This window comes from Neopelma chrysocephalum, unplaced genomic scaffold (assembly GCF_003984885.1).
Source record: "Neopelma chrysocephalum unplaced genomic scaffold, ASM398488v2 Primary Assembly neopelma1_97102, whole genome shotgun sequence".
In the NCBI taxonomy this organism is placed as follows: domain Eukaryota; kingdom Metazoa; phylum Chordata; class Aves; order Passeriformes; family Pipridae; genus Neopelma; species Neopelma chrysocephalum.
The window spans coordinates 6,928,111-6,942,993 of NW_020925744.1; the positions used below are offsets into that span (position 1 = coordinate 6,928,111).

Below are 14,883 nucleotides of genomic sequence, written 5' to 3' on the forward strand. Positions count from 1 at the left end.
TCTAGTACCTCAAAATGGTCTGACCTTACAGCTGGTCCTGCTTTGAGCAGGAGAGTGGACTTGGTCACCTGAGGTCATTACTAACTTGAATTCTTCTATGATGCTGTGATACTGATCTGTTTGCTTTCAAAGATGTACACATCAGAGGGTTGTTTTTCACTTGCATTCCTATGTGTCTGGAATTCTCTACTTGGTCCCAAGTAAGATATTTTAATGACTTTTTATTTCATATTTTATCTAAAAAGAGGTCTTTTGCTCCTCTTGAGTAAGCAAGAGGCTGAGAGTGACAGCATTTATGCTCTAATAAGAAAAACTCCATTCAAGGTAATTTAAAATAGACACAATCACATAATACATTTTTTATGTTGCTTAGCAGTTATAATATTAAAGTAGCTCTATCATACTCTGTGTTCAAAGTAGTTGTAACAATTAAATTACTTTTAAATCCTTGTTTAGTCTTTTATGTGAGATCAAATACTTGTTTAACCTTGCACAGTATTGCCTGTAGAACCAATTAACTTACTCTCTTCTGTATGTGGTAGCTCAGAAAAAGTCTATAATTAACAGAAAAGGACTTTAAGCCTGCATTTTTAAAGTGTAATTATCATAAGGTACATATTTCATAAGAAAGTTTATGAAAAGTACAAAAATTGAACACTTGAACTTCATTTTTTAGTATCTTTAAGCTGTCACTGGAGGACAATAAAAGCTATTGACACTTTTAGTTTTTTTTTAAAATACTGAATCTCTCTTATTAGAATATTCTAGTGAGCTTTACAATGATTTAGTTAAGTATATAGCAAGTAGAAGTAAATCTGATCTTGATAGAACTTTTAGCTATGAGCTGTGACTATGCAAAACCTGCAAAATTAGATCTAATTGTTAATACCTTAAAATAGGACATAGAACGTGTACATGCTTAAAGTACTATCAGTATTAATTTTTGGAAATTAGGTATGTATCAGATTTCAAATATCCTTATTTCAAAAGAAGCAGTAAATTCTAGCCCCTGGGTAGACTGCCTCATGCTACTGCCATTTCTCTGCTTTGTCTTCTCCTGATTCTTGACTCTTAAGATAAGCATTTTCTCTAACTCACATAGTGATTATTTGATATCGCTGGAAGTTAGATCTCTTTATTACAGTGAAGACTGTTCATGTTTCTAGTATATAATAAAATCAGTCCACAGGCTTTCATTTAACTTTATGAGCATGCTTGAGAGTATTCATAGCATATTTTTTTTTCTTTTGAGGGGGAGGGGAAGAGGGGCAGGCATATGCCAAGATAATGTGTCTGGGGACATGGACCATCTACATTGTGAAATTTAACCCATTAACCCAGTAAAGAAAAGCATTTCAGTTAGCTATTCATGCCAATGGTGCTACTTTATAATGACTGGGTTCACTTTTCCTGTTAAAAGGTTTATCCTCATTCTCTATATACATTACATATTACCTCTTTGAAAGTGTAGCAGACCCACTCAATATTTGTAACGCAAGGTGTCAAGCTAATGGCCCTTGTTGACGTAATTCTGATATGTTTAAGAACAAGAGCAATAAAACTGCAGATCTGTGGACTAATGCTTTCATCTTCCATAATAACCTTTGAAGCATAGTGCAACTTCAAACATGATCCCAGGGCCACTATAATAAATGTTAATGGTCTTACTGATGTCAGTATTTGTTGATCTCCAACAGGTCAGTTTGACTAGTTTTATAAAGTCACTGCAGCTATTTGAAGGCCATGCTTTGGAATGGACATCAGATGGCAGTATTTCATAGCATAAAAGAACATAGCTCTAGTTATACAGACTGTATTATTTGAAAAAAAATGATTATTATGGAATTGCTACTGTTTTTTAATAAATAAAAAAAGAATAATAGACAAATACAGTTTTATATAGTATACTTTTATTTTATCTGGGTTGAAGCCCAGTGCTGTGTGTACCACTCTTCCAATCAGAAAAGGCATGGAAGCAGTTGTTGTGTTAGTTATGTATTAGTTATGGCTTAATCAAATTATTTTTATCTCTGTGAATTAACACTTCATTTCCAGTTTAAATTTTACTTTCAATAAAACATAGCTTAAATTTTTAGTTTTGTAGTTTTAATAATATCTGGGCTTTATTCTATATTTGGTCATTGTTAATTTTTACATCGTGATAAAATTTTTAATATAAAATTTTAGAAAAATACACAAAAACATAATGCACAGTGATTTCTGCATTCTGTGGTGCTGTTCAGTGTTGAGCTAAATTTGTAAGAACTTTATTATCATACTTCGCATATAATGCAGTACAGTTAAAACTTGTCTACATAATGGGGCTGACACCTGATAGCAATGTCATTCTTAATGTAAGTTGACCTTTCTGTTGCTGTTCTATTCTACTCCTGTCAGCATCACGATGTTCCCTTTATAATCCTCATCAGGAATTGTGGCTTCAGTGCTAAGTACAAAGTTGATTCCTCTCCATTGTGACAGAAGGTTGCTTTTGCAGTATTTCTGATTTTGCTGCAAGACAGAAAATGCTATTTGCCTTTCACACCTGGTCATACAATTGCAGTCAAACACCCTTCACCCTATTGAAAGCCAGGATACTGTGTGTGCTTCAAAAGGAAATTGTTGTTCACAAAGGAAAACTGGATTCTAAGACGAAGTAAAGAGGAAAAATATATTGCAACAATGGAAATTATATGAAACCAATGTTCTGATACTAAAAAGAAATCTTTCCCAAAATGTTGATTCTTTGTTCCTGTAGGATGAATAGGAAGTATGGTTATAACTGAAAAGATTGTTGCTGTTGTTGTTATTGCTGTAAGCAAAAACTTTAAGCAAATATTAGCCTACCATCAGTCATTACAGTTCTTTGTCCACTACGAGTGAGTTATCAAAACAGTTGAACATGCTTATAAACTTTTTGTCTTTCAGCGTAGATGAAGTGAGTTAATTAAAAATGAAAAAAATGTAAAGCTCAGGTTGGATTGACAAAGGTGTCAATTGCACAATGCCATGAAAATAAATTTATTTTAAAAGTGAAATTAAGTAGCCGCATGCATTGACCAAATAAATGCAAGTAGTTTTGCCTTTTATCTTTTGATAGTTTATCTCCCCACCAGCTGTGAATAGAAAAGAGGTATTTCCTTAGTTCAAGTAGTGGTCATAATATGATGAAATACTAAAATAAGAACATCTCTTTAAACAGATACTAGTAGCTGCATAGTCTCATTTCAGTTTATGTGCATATCTTAAATGTTTGGTTTGTTTTCCTGGAAAATATAAGGTAGCATGTATTAGACTTTCTTTAAAGCATTTAAAAACTGGTTGCAATAAACTGATTTAGGAGTGTGGAGGAGAAGAAAAAACTAAACCCTTTTACACTATTTAATTGTAGCATTTCCTAGTTAGCTTAAGAGGAAAAAGTTTGGAATTCTGAATTTTTCATGGGGACTACAAAGATAAATACTGTAGATCCTTGAAAAAACAGAAAAGGTTATGCAGCAGTCCCCATTCCTCTCCACCTCTCTGAAGGCTCAGGAATAAGCAATGGAAAGAATAACCAAACAAAAGGAGCACACATCTGATGTTTAAGCCCTCCTCCAGCACTTTTAATGTACATAACCAGAAGTCACTCAAGCAGCTGCAGCACATTAGTTACGATAGTTTAACAGGCAGCTTTACAGCTCTGATAAAGGCTGTGCTAAAGCAATTTCCTCCTCCCGTGCTCACTTGCTATGATACCTAATAAGTGATCTTTGGCAGCAGGGCTGTGAGAGGAGTGGTAATGTTTAATCGGTTTCTGTGGAGGAGTTAGCTTTCTTTTTCCTTTGTAGATCATTATCTATAAGAGAGACATTGAGGGCAGGCAACACCATGTTGAGAACAGAATAGGCTGAACTGGAGCAGGATCTCTGAACAGTTCTTGGGAACTGATTTAGAAAGGAAACATTTTAAGAAGTTAAACCAACATTTGATTGTATTAGACTTTACTTAGGAAACATGGCTCAGCAGACAAGTCCGGACAATCTGCCTGTTCCTGAAGTAGATAATACATATTGTCAAAATCCATGGTTAAATGAAGATCTTGTGAAGACCCTGAGGGAAAACCTGTTGCAACATGAAAAGTCCAGGACAACTCAAAAATCTTTACCTGCTTCTCCCCGGCTGTGTCCAGTTATTTCTCCTCGAAACTCTCCAAGGCTTTTGCGCAGGATGTTTTTAAATAGCAACATACCAAAACAGCGGCGTTTCACTGTGGCACATACCTGGTAAGCATTGAGGGGGTTATCATGAAATTTCAGATTAACTTTTTTTTGTGGAACATTTATCTCCTTGATGTCAGCGCTTCTGTTTCTTGGTTCGATCTCTGCGTTAATCCTTCTGGTTGAAAGAGATAGTTCTAATTCATGACTCAATTGCAGACCTGAAGTTTAAAATAGTACTTTATATAAAGTAAGAAAACATGTACTTCCTTGTAAAAAAGCTACCAAATTTCTCTCATTTCTTAGGTAATAATTGCTTTCTGCCTCCTTCCCCCAAAATAAAGAGTATTTATCTCATTCTGTGCTGTTCAGGTCAGAGTGAGTTGGCAATTTTTGTCATTAATGTATCTTTTAAATGTATTTTATTTATTTATTGACAATTTCTAACCCTCTGCCCCTAAGCAGAATAAATCAGTTTATATATCTTTTAACAGTGTTCAAATCAAGAAGGATGTGATAAAGAAGAATGATGGGTATAGATATTGTATGTGAAACAGTGATTTTTATTAAAGTAGTTGCTAAATTAAACAGAGGAAAGATGGTAAGGGAACCCTTTGTTAAATAATTCACTAGTACTAATATTTTGGTAACTCGATCATTTCTTAGACATGTGTTTGTGATCAAATCCATAAAAAACATTCAGTTTTTTGCATTGAGCTTCTGTAAAACAGCAGTATTATTTCACTACTTCCTTTATTCTTTTTAAAAACGTTGCATATGAGATTATTGTAACTCAATAATACATTCCTGCTTCCTTTGGTGGTCATGAGATATTGATGTTTCTGGACTTTTGAGATTTTTTCCTCCCATTATTTTTCAAATAAAAATGTAATTTAAAGAAAGAAGGGCAATGAAATATGCTCAAAGAAAATAAACCATGCATTCTAAGCAGCAAATGAATATGCTGTTCAAGTTTGTCTTCATTTGTCTTATATCCACACTATTGCTATGTGATTGGTATGTGTATTGCACATTGTATACGTGTGCCTAAATCTTTACTTTGTATAGATAAAGTACTTCCTTCATCAAACATTTCTACTATTGAGAAAGATAAGAAAAAACACATATGTCTTTATACTTTTAAAAATATTTGTTTTGAAACCAATGTACCTGGTTAGATATTGCATGTGTAAAATAGAAAAATGAATGGAATTAGGATATTCCATGTTTCTTTAATGATTATGCATAAATCCTAACAACATTAAGTATCTTTAACTGCTGGTTTGTGTTAAATAGTTCATAAAACATTCTATACATAAGAATGTGCAGGATAAAAAAGTCATTCAGGCCGACATGTTTTACAATGTAAGACAAAAATAAATAAGAACTTATGGAAGTTTACAGAGGGAAGTTATCATATGTAGGCAGTTGAATGTGACAGAGAAAGAGAGAGTATTAAAAGTGACAGATATGAAGTGAACAAATATATTTGGGCAACATGACTAAGGCTTGCATAGTGTTAAAATGTGGAATTTTGTTTAAATGCACTTCCTCAGGTGAGCTTTGCAAAGTTTTGAGTTTGGGTAGAGTGACTTTTTCGCCATGATTTGGAGTTAGGAAACACTTGGGGTTTTCCCAAATATGTGAAATACTAGACCTGCAAAATACTGCTGAACACTTCATAGTTATTTTCCAATGATTTATAAAATGGGCTTATCATAGCAGTGATTTTTTTTTTCTGGCAAGTAGAGAAGTAGACAGTCAAGCAGTGAGTTGCAATGAATTACCTGAGAACCTGTAAAGAAAAGTATTTCTGGAAGGTAAAGCAGTAATACACATGATCAGATTTACAGGCATATGAAGGGCTTACAAAATTAATTTGTTGCTAAATCCCATCAAGTCTGTAGCTATTGATATGTCCTAGCTTGGTTATCTGTTTAGAAAACTGAGATGCTATGTGATAGACATGGGTTTTCTATATGCTTTGGCTACATAGGCAGTATAGTGGTTTTAATTCCATATGCATATAATCCATTTTAGGCAGCCTATAGGAAAATGGTGCATTTGAAAACAGAGTAGTTGTAACCTTACTCCAAAATGTACTACGGAGGATCCATTCCGGGTTTTGTTTGGTCCACCATAGTTATGATCTTCACTGTCTATTTTTCTTGTATTTCTAATGCAATCTGTTTTGTAATTTAAGAACAATTGTTGAATTCATGTATGCGTCTTTCTTGTTTAGTCCGTTGTTCACACAGGCATAAAAAATTTTAATAACATGACCTTATTCAAGCCACCAAGAAGTTGTTAAGCCATTCTGACTTTGCTGCCTATATATACATAAGCTTCTAATCATGAGAAAAACATGAGAAAATAATAAATTTATAAAACTAGTGTCATTTTGCAAAGGAAATAAACGTATAATACTAAAGATACTGCTGTGTGTTACATAATGCCAAACACAGTTACCACAGATCCAGTGTACCAAAAAAACTCATTTAAATTGTACCTAACTCCCTGATTTCAGGGTTCTGAAACAGCATTCAGATACAGTAAAGAAGTAAGGGGGAGATTAATGAACTGTTCTGGCAACTTGGTTCTGCCCCTTTTTTACTGCAATATCCATAGCTCTCCTTCTGTAATGGCCTGGGTTGCAGAATTTTTGACACCAAAATGCATTTTCTATATCATGTGACCATTATGCTTTCACATGAACAATTGGGTTATCATTTTTAGTCATTTTATGAGTCCTTCTCTACTTCCTTTTCTTCTTTGTCCTTCCCCAGCTGTAACCCTGAATTGACTCAAGCACTTGAAAGATAAGCTATTACTTCTTGGATTTTAGAGAGGAGAAAATACCTCATTTAGAGTTGAAATAGAAGGGGTTAAGGGGCAGAGGTACATAAGGTCTTCATTTTTACTGGAGAATTTTTGAATATCTTACAGCTTATATCAGAGAGTGTTACAGCTAGTACTGCCTAAAACTGCGAAATTAAAACTAATTATTTTGATCTTTTAGCCTGGATTCCTCTCAGTCTGTAAAAACTATCGGTCTACAGTCTATAGGACACAATCATAGTTACTGAAAAGAAAGTGTTTGAAAGTTTTGTGGCCAGAAATGCAAATAAACTCTGCCCAAAACCAATTCCATTTCCACAGAAATCTGCATTATATTGTATTACTGTAAAGGTATTCATAATGCTTTATAATCTCACCAATATAATGACACAGTAACACATATTACAGCTGGAAATGGAAAAGATCAGTTAAGTTCTCTGATATGTGCTTGACAAATTCAGTTTCTGGAATTATCTTGGGTTGCACTTCATAAGCCTTTTCTAAGCTGCCTATTACCCCAGTGCATTTTTGCAGGAGAGATCTCCAGAATGGGATCACTCGTGTGAAATTTGTGAGAAGAGGGGGCCTTCGGATTCGGGGAAAGAGACTGTCAGTTCCCAGCTGTGTTGACAGCTAGTGTGCATGATCTCTCAAACATACACTGTCTGGAGGTCTGTGGAAGGATGTTTAGAGACTTTAAATCATACACTTTTAGTCAAGTCATGTGGGAAGTCAGTTTTCCTATATTATCCATGAAAAATTCCTTTCTGTACGAAAGGGAAGAAAAGCAAGAAGCATAAATATTTGGAGCAGGATTAGTGGAACATGACTAAATTGTATCTATTTAATAGGAAGGATGAAGTCATGGCATACATGTGCTTGATTTTTTTGATCTTTGTTTCTTGCCTTAATATTTCTTAGTGAACACAAAATGATCAAATAGTTGTTTTTTTCTGCATTGTATATAACCTTGGACAGTATATTTGCTGCCTTTATGATTTATTTGTGTGTGTGTGTTCAGATACAGCACATAGTGATAGAAGACTTTTAAAAAAATTATATAAAATGGATTTGTTATTCATGGGTCCATCATGAGTGTTCCCCTTTGACATCTGTCCCCTCTCCAGCTCTTCTGGGGTCCATTTAGCACTTTCCGATGTTTGGGAGTTTTTATGTTTGTGCTCTTTAGACTTTTTTTTTAAAAAACATGTACCCCTAAACCTAAGCATTTAATAAAATCAGTGACTGTAAAAATACAAGTATGTGCTCAGTTACACAGAGTACTTTCATCTGAATTTAGCCAGCCCTTGTCCCCACCCATAGTAAACATTTTACATTGACTTTGGCATTCAGATATGAAAATGATAGATACCTTAGAAATACTTTAGATAGATATGGGCAAGGTGTGCCATTTTAAGTTTCAGGAATGTAACTGACATAAGCGTACTGATAAAGTCAGGTTTGTCTTTATTTTTATTGCATAATATTTTTTCATGCACTTTTACTGCTAATTGCAAAAATTTGCAAAAACCAACAAAACCTCAAGTATTAGTTATAAGTAGATTGCAGAAGAGCAATATTTAACTTGTTGTGATTCTCTATTGCCTGGTTCAGTACATATATTCTGAACTATGAAACTAGAATGAAGATACACCACACTGAATCTATATATTTTTTTCTCACTAGAGTTTTCTTCCAATTTTCAAAATAAATTTTCCTGGAAGATTTTAATGCCTATGTTTTCCTCTTCTTCACTACTCAGTGCTTTTCAGGGAACTAAAATAATTACAATTTGGTGTATGATAAGAATTTCAGAAGGAAGATCCATTAAAGCAGATAACTATCCAAGGAAGTTATATAACCAGTTCAGGAAGCCAAATGGATCCTGGGCCACATCAAAAGCAGCATGGTCATCAGGTCAAGGGAGATGATTCTATCCCTGTACTCCACACTGTTGAGATCACAGCTGGATTGTACAGCTCTGGGGTCCTCAGCACAGGAAAGACATGGACCTGCTGGAGCAGGTCTGGAGAAGGGTCAAAAAAATGGTCAGAGGGATGGAACAGCCTGAGAGGAAAGGCTTAGAGGGTTGGGGTTCAACATCAAGTTGATGCTTAACATCAAATTATTGATGTTACATCAAGTTACATCAAATAAGATAACAAGGGAAAGTGCTGGATTCTGCACCTGGGACAGGGCAACCCTGGTTGTGTGTATAGATTGGGGAATGAGAGGCTGGAGACCAGCTCTGTGGAAAGGGACCTGGGGGTCCTGGTGGATGGTAAGTTGAATATGAGTCAGCAATGCCCTGGCAGCCAGGAGGGCCAGCTGGATCCTGGGGGGCCGTCAGGCAAAGCATCGCCAGCCAGTCGAGAGAGGTGATTGTCCCACTCTGCTCTGCACTGGTGCGGCCTCACCTTGCATACTGTGTAGGGTTTTGGGAACCACAATATTATAAAGACATTAAGCTATTAGAGAGTGTCCAAAGGAGGGCCATGGGTATGGTGAATGGTCTGGAGGGGAAGCCCTATGAGGAGCAGCTGAGGCCACTTGATGTGTTCAACCTGGAGAAGAGGAGACTAAGGGGAGACCTCATTGTGGTCTTCAACATCCTCATGAGGGGAAGCAGAGGGGTAGGTACCACACCCTTGTGAGCAGTGACAGACTCGAGAAAACAGCATGAAGCTGAGTCAGAGTAGGTTTATGTTGGATATCTGTGGCAATGGATTTATGGAAAAAGTACTGTCAAAGATGGACTGGTGAAGAAAAAGAAGAAAACAGCTCAAATGTTATAGAAGCAGAAGTTTTTAATGTTGTTTAAACATGTCTTAAAATGGCTTTTTGCATTTCTGCAAAGTCACTGCTCCTTCTTCCCGACACCCTCTGTAAAGACCTCTTATCTCCCATGCAGGAGTGTCCTGGGAAGATGTCCTGAGGTGTTCTCATTGACCTTTTGTTAACCCCTTCCTGATTTGTTAACCCTCTACCTGATTGGTTTTCCTGTAAGACCCTGCACCTGTGATTGGTCCCCTTTGACCCTCCCAATAGCCTTATAAACCCCTATCCCCACAATAAACTCTCTCTTTCATCCGTCCCTCCCTGGTGGTCTGTGTGTGTGCTCCTTACGGGGTTGCAGGGCCATGTGGCGGGGGTGGGGGGGAAGAGCATGCACCTCCAGGTAATGGACTGACTCCCAGGGCCTGAAGGTTCCCCCTCCAACTCATCCGTTGTAGATATCAGGAAAAGGTTCTTCACCCAGAGGCTGACTGAACACTGGAACAGGCTTCCCAGGGAAGTGGTCACATCACCAAGCCTGACAGAGTTCAAGAAGTGTTTGGACAATGCTCTCGGGCATGTGGTGTGATTCTTGAGGTGTCCTGCACAGGGTCATGAGTTGGACTTGAGGACCCTTTTGGCTCCCTTCCAACTCAGCATATTCTATGACTCTATGAAAATAAGATGCACATTTGCTTGTTACCTTGATTTTTCTATTCAGTTAAGAAAATATCCAAGTTTCCTCTACCACTTCCTTTTTTTTCTCATGTAAAGTTTATTCACACTTTCTAAATCAGACAACCAAATATTACATAAAGTTTTAGTTAAGGTAACAACTGGCATATTACAGTGTTTTCTATTGGTTTTCAGACTTTTTAGAATGGGTTATCGTACTCCTTTTCTGGAATACTATGTGATTCTCTTCACATAAAATGTAAAGATATTCATAACAGATGCATAAATAATTCCCAGGAAATAATTTAATTCACAGTATTGTCACAGAGATATACTACAATGTGTAAGATAACTCAATTCACATACCCCCTCTTTTCTTGAAATTCTATAATATAAGGAGGGGCATGTTTTTGTGGATGCTTGTGTACAAATAGGCAACAGGCTTGCGAAGACAGTATGATTATTTGATGGGATCTGTGCAGACATATGCAGAGGTTAGTGGGGCAGAGACAAGGAATAAACTAGGGGAATAGGATGCTGTCTGGTATTTACAGAATGTTTTGCAATAAGCTGAGGATGCTGCATGATGGTGTTAATTACTCACTAGTTAATTTACCACAGAGAAATAATACTGCTTCTGCACAGCTCAAAACTGAAGAGAGACAGATGAGAAAAAAGTTAATCTTCCCATGAAGAAGGAAGAGGCAGACATGCATTTTCTCAAATGAGAACTGTGTTAGAGCAGAGCTCCTAGAATCAGATAGGAAATCTAAAACCACTTCAGAAAGATCAGTGAACAATCAGACTAAATCCTAAGTTTTTATTGTACAGGGACAAGTAACTAAGTAAGGAAGAACAAAGTGAAGGAGAAAAAATGATTAATTTGTCTGGCTAGGTTTACTAGAACAGGAATTATCTTTTACAGCAATACCTGTTTCATGTCTCCTTTTTTTCCAAAATAAAATATATCTCAGCCATTTCCACTGAGTCTTTCTCTCTCATGGATGGCCTGTTCGCCTTGTAAATTTGGTATTTCTTCATAAGTTTTAATTACTGAAGTGTTTTACCTGGGTCATGCTATTTTCTTACTTATTGTCTTCAATGGCATGTCCTGTGCTGGATGGAATTTTTGAGAAATTCTAAATAATTTGGCAGAAGTGAAACAGAGTTTTTATTATATCTTACCCTAATTGTATCACAAGTTATACGTGACTGCGAAGGTCTTAACTAGTGTACCCTTTGGGTATGATAAACTACCTCGTAGGAGGCGTGTCCAGGGGTGCAGGGGAGGCACCCAGGGCAGGGAAGCTCAGGGGACATGCGCCAGAATCGATAACCTCATTGGTCACAAGGTCACATGGTTTTAAGGGATAAAAAGAGTGCCGGGTTTGAAATAAGTGCTCTCTGATCACCACCTCAGCGGGGAGCAGACTCCATTTCTTTATTATATAAAGGCCCAACGTGACACCACCTGTTTTCTAGAAGGTTTTGTTTTATTTTGTTCTTTTGAGAACGTGCAAAGTTTTTCACCAGTTTTTGCTACATGGTTCTATTAGCTTGCTGTGTAATATCTTGCAAAGCCAGTTAGACTCAAACAGTCTTCTCCATTGCTTCTTGTTTGATCATTCTGGCTGCATTTTGCATCTTGTTATCTTCACTTTCACTTCACATGGATATATTACTATTTCAGTTATGGTTTCCTAAAACAGGTTATTTGTTCTTGACCCATCCTCATGCAATCCTGCCTATTTTTTCTGCAGTTTGACGCATTTTCAAAGTTATAGAAAAGCTGAAATTTGTATCAAATGTTAGCTGTTTCCTGCATTTGAATCTCAGGAGTCCTCTATATGTTGGCCTTAAAGATTTCATAGGTTCCATATACATAACCCTTAAGTTTCCAGTGTGTTTATTTCCCTTTCTGTTTTCTTATAGTAATTAATATCTCCTATTAGATGGATTTGGTATGGGAATAGATATTCCTACGTCTTTTTTATCATAGTCTAGCAACAGTCTGGCTTTTCCTTTCATACATTCTTGAAGAGCTTCATCTTATTTGGGATTTGTAGGATTACTCAATATTTTTTAACCATTGTGACATTTCTTCTGTATCTCATGACCTTTTTTGGTTTTTATTCTTCTGTTTCCTTTAGTACCACACACGATTTTTTCCACTGGTGGTCAAGGAGAACACTGAGTTAGAAACTTGATAGAGTTAATTCCAACCATAGATAAATTAACATTTAAGTGAGAAAGAGTGTTGGGAGAGGGATCTCAGCATCTCTGTCTGTCAAGATACCAGTCCTTTAAGAAGCAATTTTTGAGCGGAAACAGTAAGTTTTACTCTGTCAATGCACACTGTCAGAGTCCTGTTTTATTCCCAAAAACATTGAAATACTTGCTAGCAGAAGGTGTCTTTCTGTCCTGATCTGGGAGAAAAGTCCAGTCTTAGAACTGGTCTCTAGCTGGGGCTAGTTACTTAGGCTGTGTCTGCAGTACAGTGTGGTCTCTCTGTTGTGGTGGGATGCTCTGCCAGACCTGTCCTTTCATTCATTCCCAACTACTGTTTGATCTTGGTCCCTAGATATTCTTGGTAATATTGCCATCTGCCCTCACTACAGAGCTTTAGGGAATAATCTTTTAAAACCTCTATTGCTTTATACAATATTGTATATTATACTATATATATTAGTACTCTTAAATTTATCGTGAGTTGACCTTCCATTTTCTAAACTCTCAAAATTCAGAAAGCACTCTTGTCTTCTTTGTCTGTCATCAGACAAGGCTAACACTTCATATCAGCAGAGAACTTTTTTCTGGTAGTTGTATATTCCCTGCTTAGTAAATGCTTGGTATCTTCTATCTATTATTTTCAACAGCTTACTTTTACTAAGCCTCTACATTCAGTTATTTAAAAAAAGAGCATGTACAGAATTAATAAAGCAAAAAAGTAAAAGTTTTCATGCACGGAGTGAAATGTAAGACATGAAGGACATACTCTGTTTCATTTATTTTTTTATAAATAAACCCCTGTAGTCATGTTATAATACTTCAATTATAACCTGTTTTCTTCTTAGATTGTATTTTTCTTAGCAATCAGATCTCTTCTATGTTCTTCAGTGTACCGAATTTATCAATGCTCATTAAATATTCTTATTATAACAGATGGAACTCATCAGTTAGAATTTCACTGTGCCAAGTGCTCCACAGGTATACTCCTGATAGTGAGGTCAATTGTAGTCACAGACTTTTATTGTTCAAATAAGCTTGGAATAAGGTGCAATAAAGTGTAAGAATGAATGGCATACAATTAAATACATTGTCTTTATGGGCCAGACTATAGCTGTAATATCCAGGAACCTTCATAGTGCATACTTTGATGCACTAATTTGTCTTTGGGATTATCTCTTGATATCACTACCTTGCTAATTAAAAAAAATAATTGTGATTGAATGAATTGAACATGTGAACTATGGATTTTGTGTGTATGTGTGGGGTTCTTCTGGTGCATGTTTTATTGGGCCTCTGTGATAAATCTACATCTGCTGAACCTGACAAATAATCTCCAGAATAAGTAAGCGTGTGCTAGATAATGAATCTCAACAAGATTTTTAAGAATATTTGTCTACATATTAATCTTCCCTCCCTAAAATAGGACAAGGAAGCTAATAAGTTTTATTCAGAATAAATTTTATCTTATTTTTTCATCTTCATCTAAAAAATATACAATTCCATATTAAACAGATGTGAATGTGTTTTGACAAGATTTGACGAGATTTAGCAAGGTACACTTGACTATTTACTGCATAGAGGACAGGGTCAGACAGAACTGTCAGGGAGGCCCTTCTTTTAGATGATCAGCTTCAGAGAGGACCCCCTTGCGTTCTAAACTCCTCAGACAGGAATTCAGGTGCAGCTGGATCCAGTCCTGGTCCCAGACTTGGACAATGTTTTATGCCTGAAGTAATATATGTGCACAATCAATCCTTTGTATTACTTATGTGAGATGTCCAAGTTTAGCATGCAGTTAATCACTTACCAAGAATGTGCTGCCACAAGGAATCACTCAATCTCAAGGCATAACCTTGATAGACACTCCGGCTCAGGGAACAATCCTGGTGTGCAGCCATTGCTGTGCCTCATGGACCCTGGGGTGTCCACTATTTATGGGGTAAGATGACTGGTAAGTCACAGCTGCACACCTGCAAGATGTCTGGGTCACTGTTCCAGGCAGGTCTGGCTACTATATTGCCATCCAATCTGGATGCAGACATCACAGCCCCCACTGGTGGTTATGGTTTAAGCTGGGGCTGGTGATGGGGGGAGCACACTGCCACCGGGTTGACTATATTTGTCTGCAGCAACTGTACCAGACACATGTAACAGAGGGGTTGCTGCA

At 36.6% G+C, this 14,883-nt stretch overlaps 1 protein-coding gene across 1 annotated transcript in view; it reads left to right on the top strand.

Moving 5' to 3' along the window:
- The first annotated feature begins 3,887 nt into the window (after positions 1 to 3,887).
- Positions 3,888 to 14,883, top strand: part of LOC113961273 (cAMP-specific 3',5'-cyclic phosphodiesterase 4D-like) — a 252,875-nt gene continuing 241,879 nt past the window's right edge. The window contains exon 1 of the mRNA XM_027671500.1: positions 3,888 to 4,265. Within this exon, the coding sequence (XP_027527301.1) occupies positions 3,997 to 4,265 (269 nt within the window). The 5' untranslated portion in view covers positions 3,888 to 3,996. The remainder of the gene's footprint in view (positions 4,266 to 14,883) is intronic.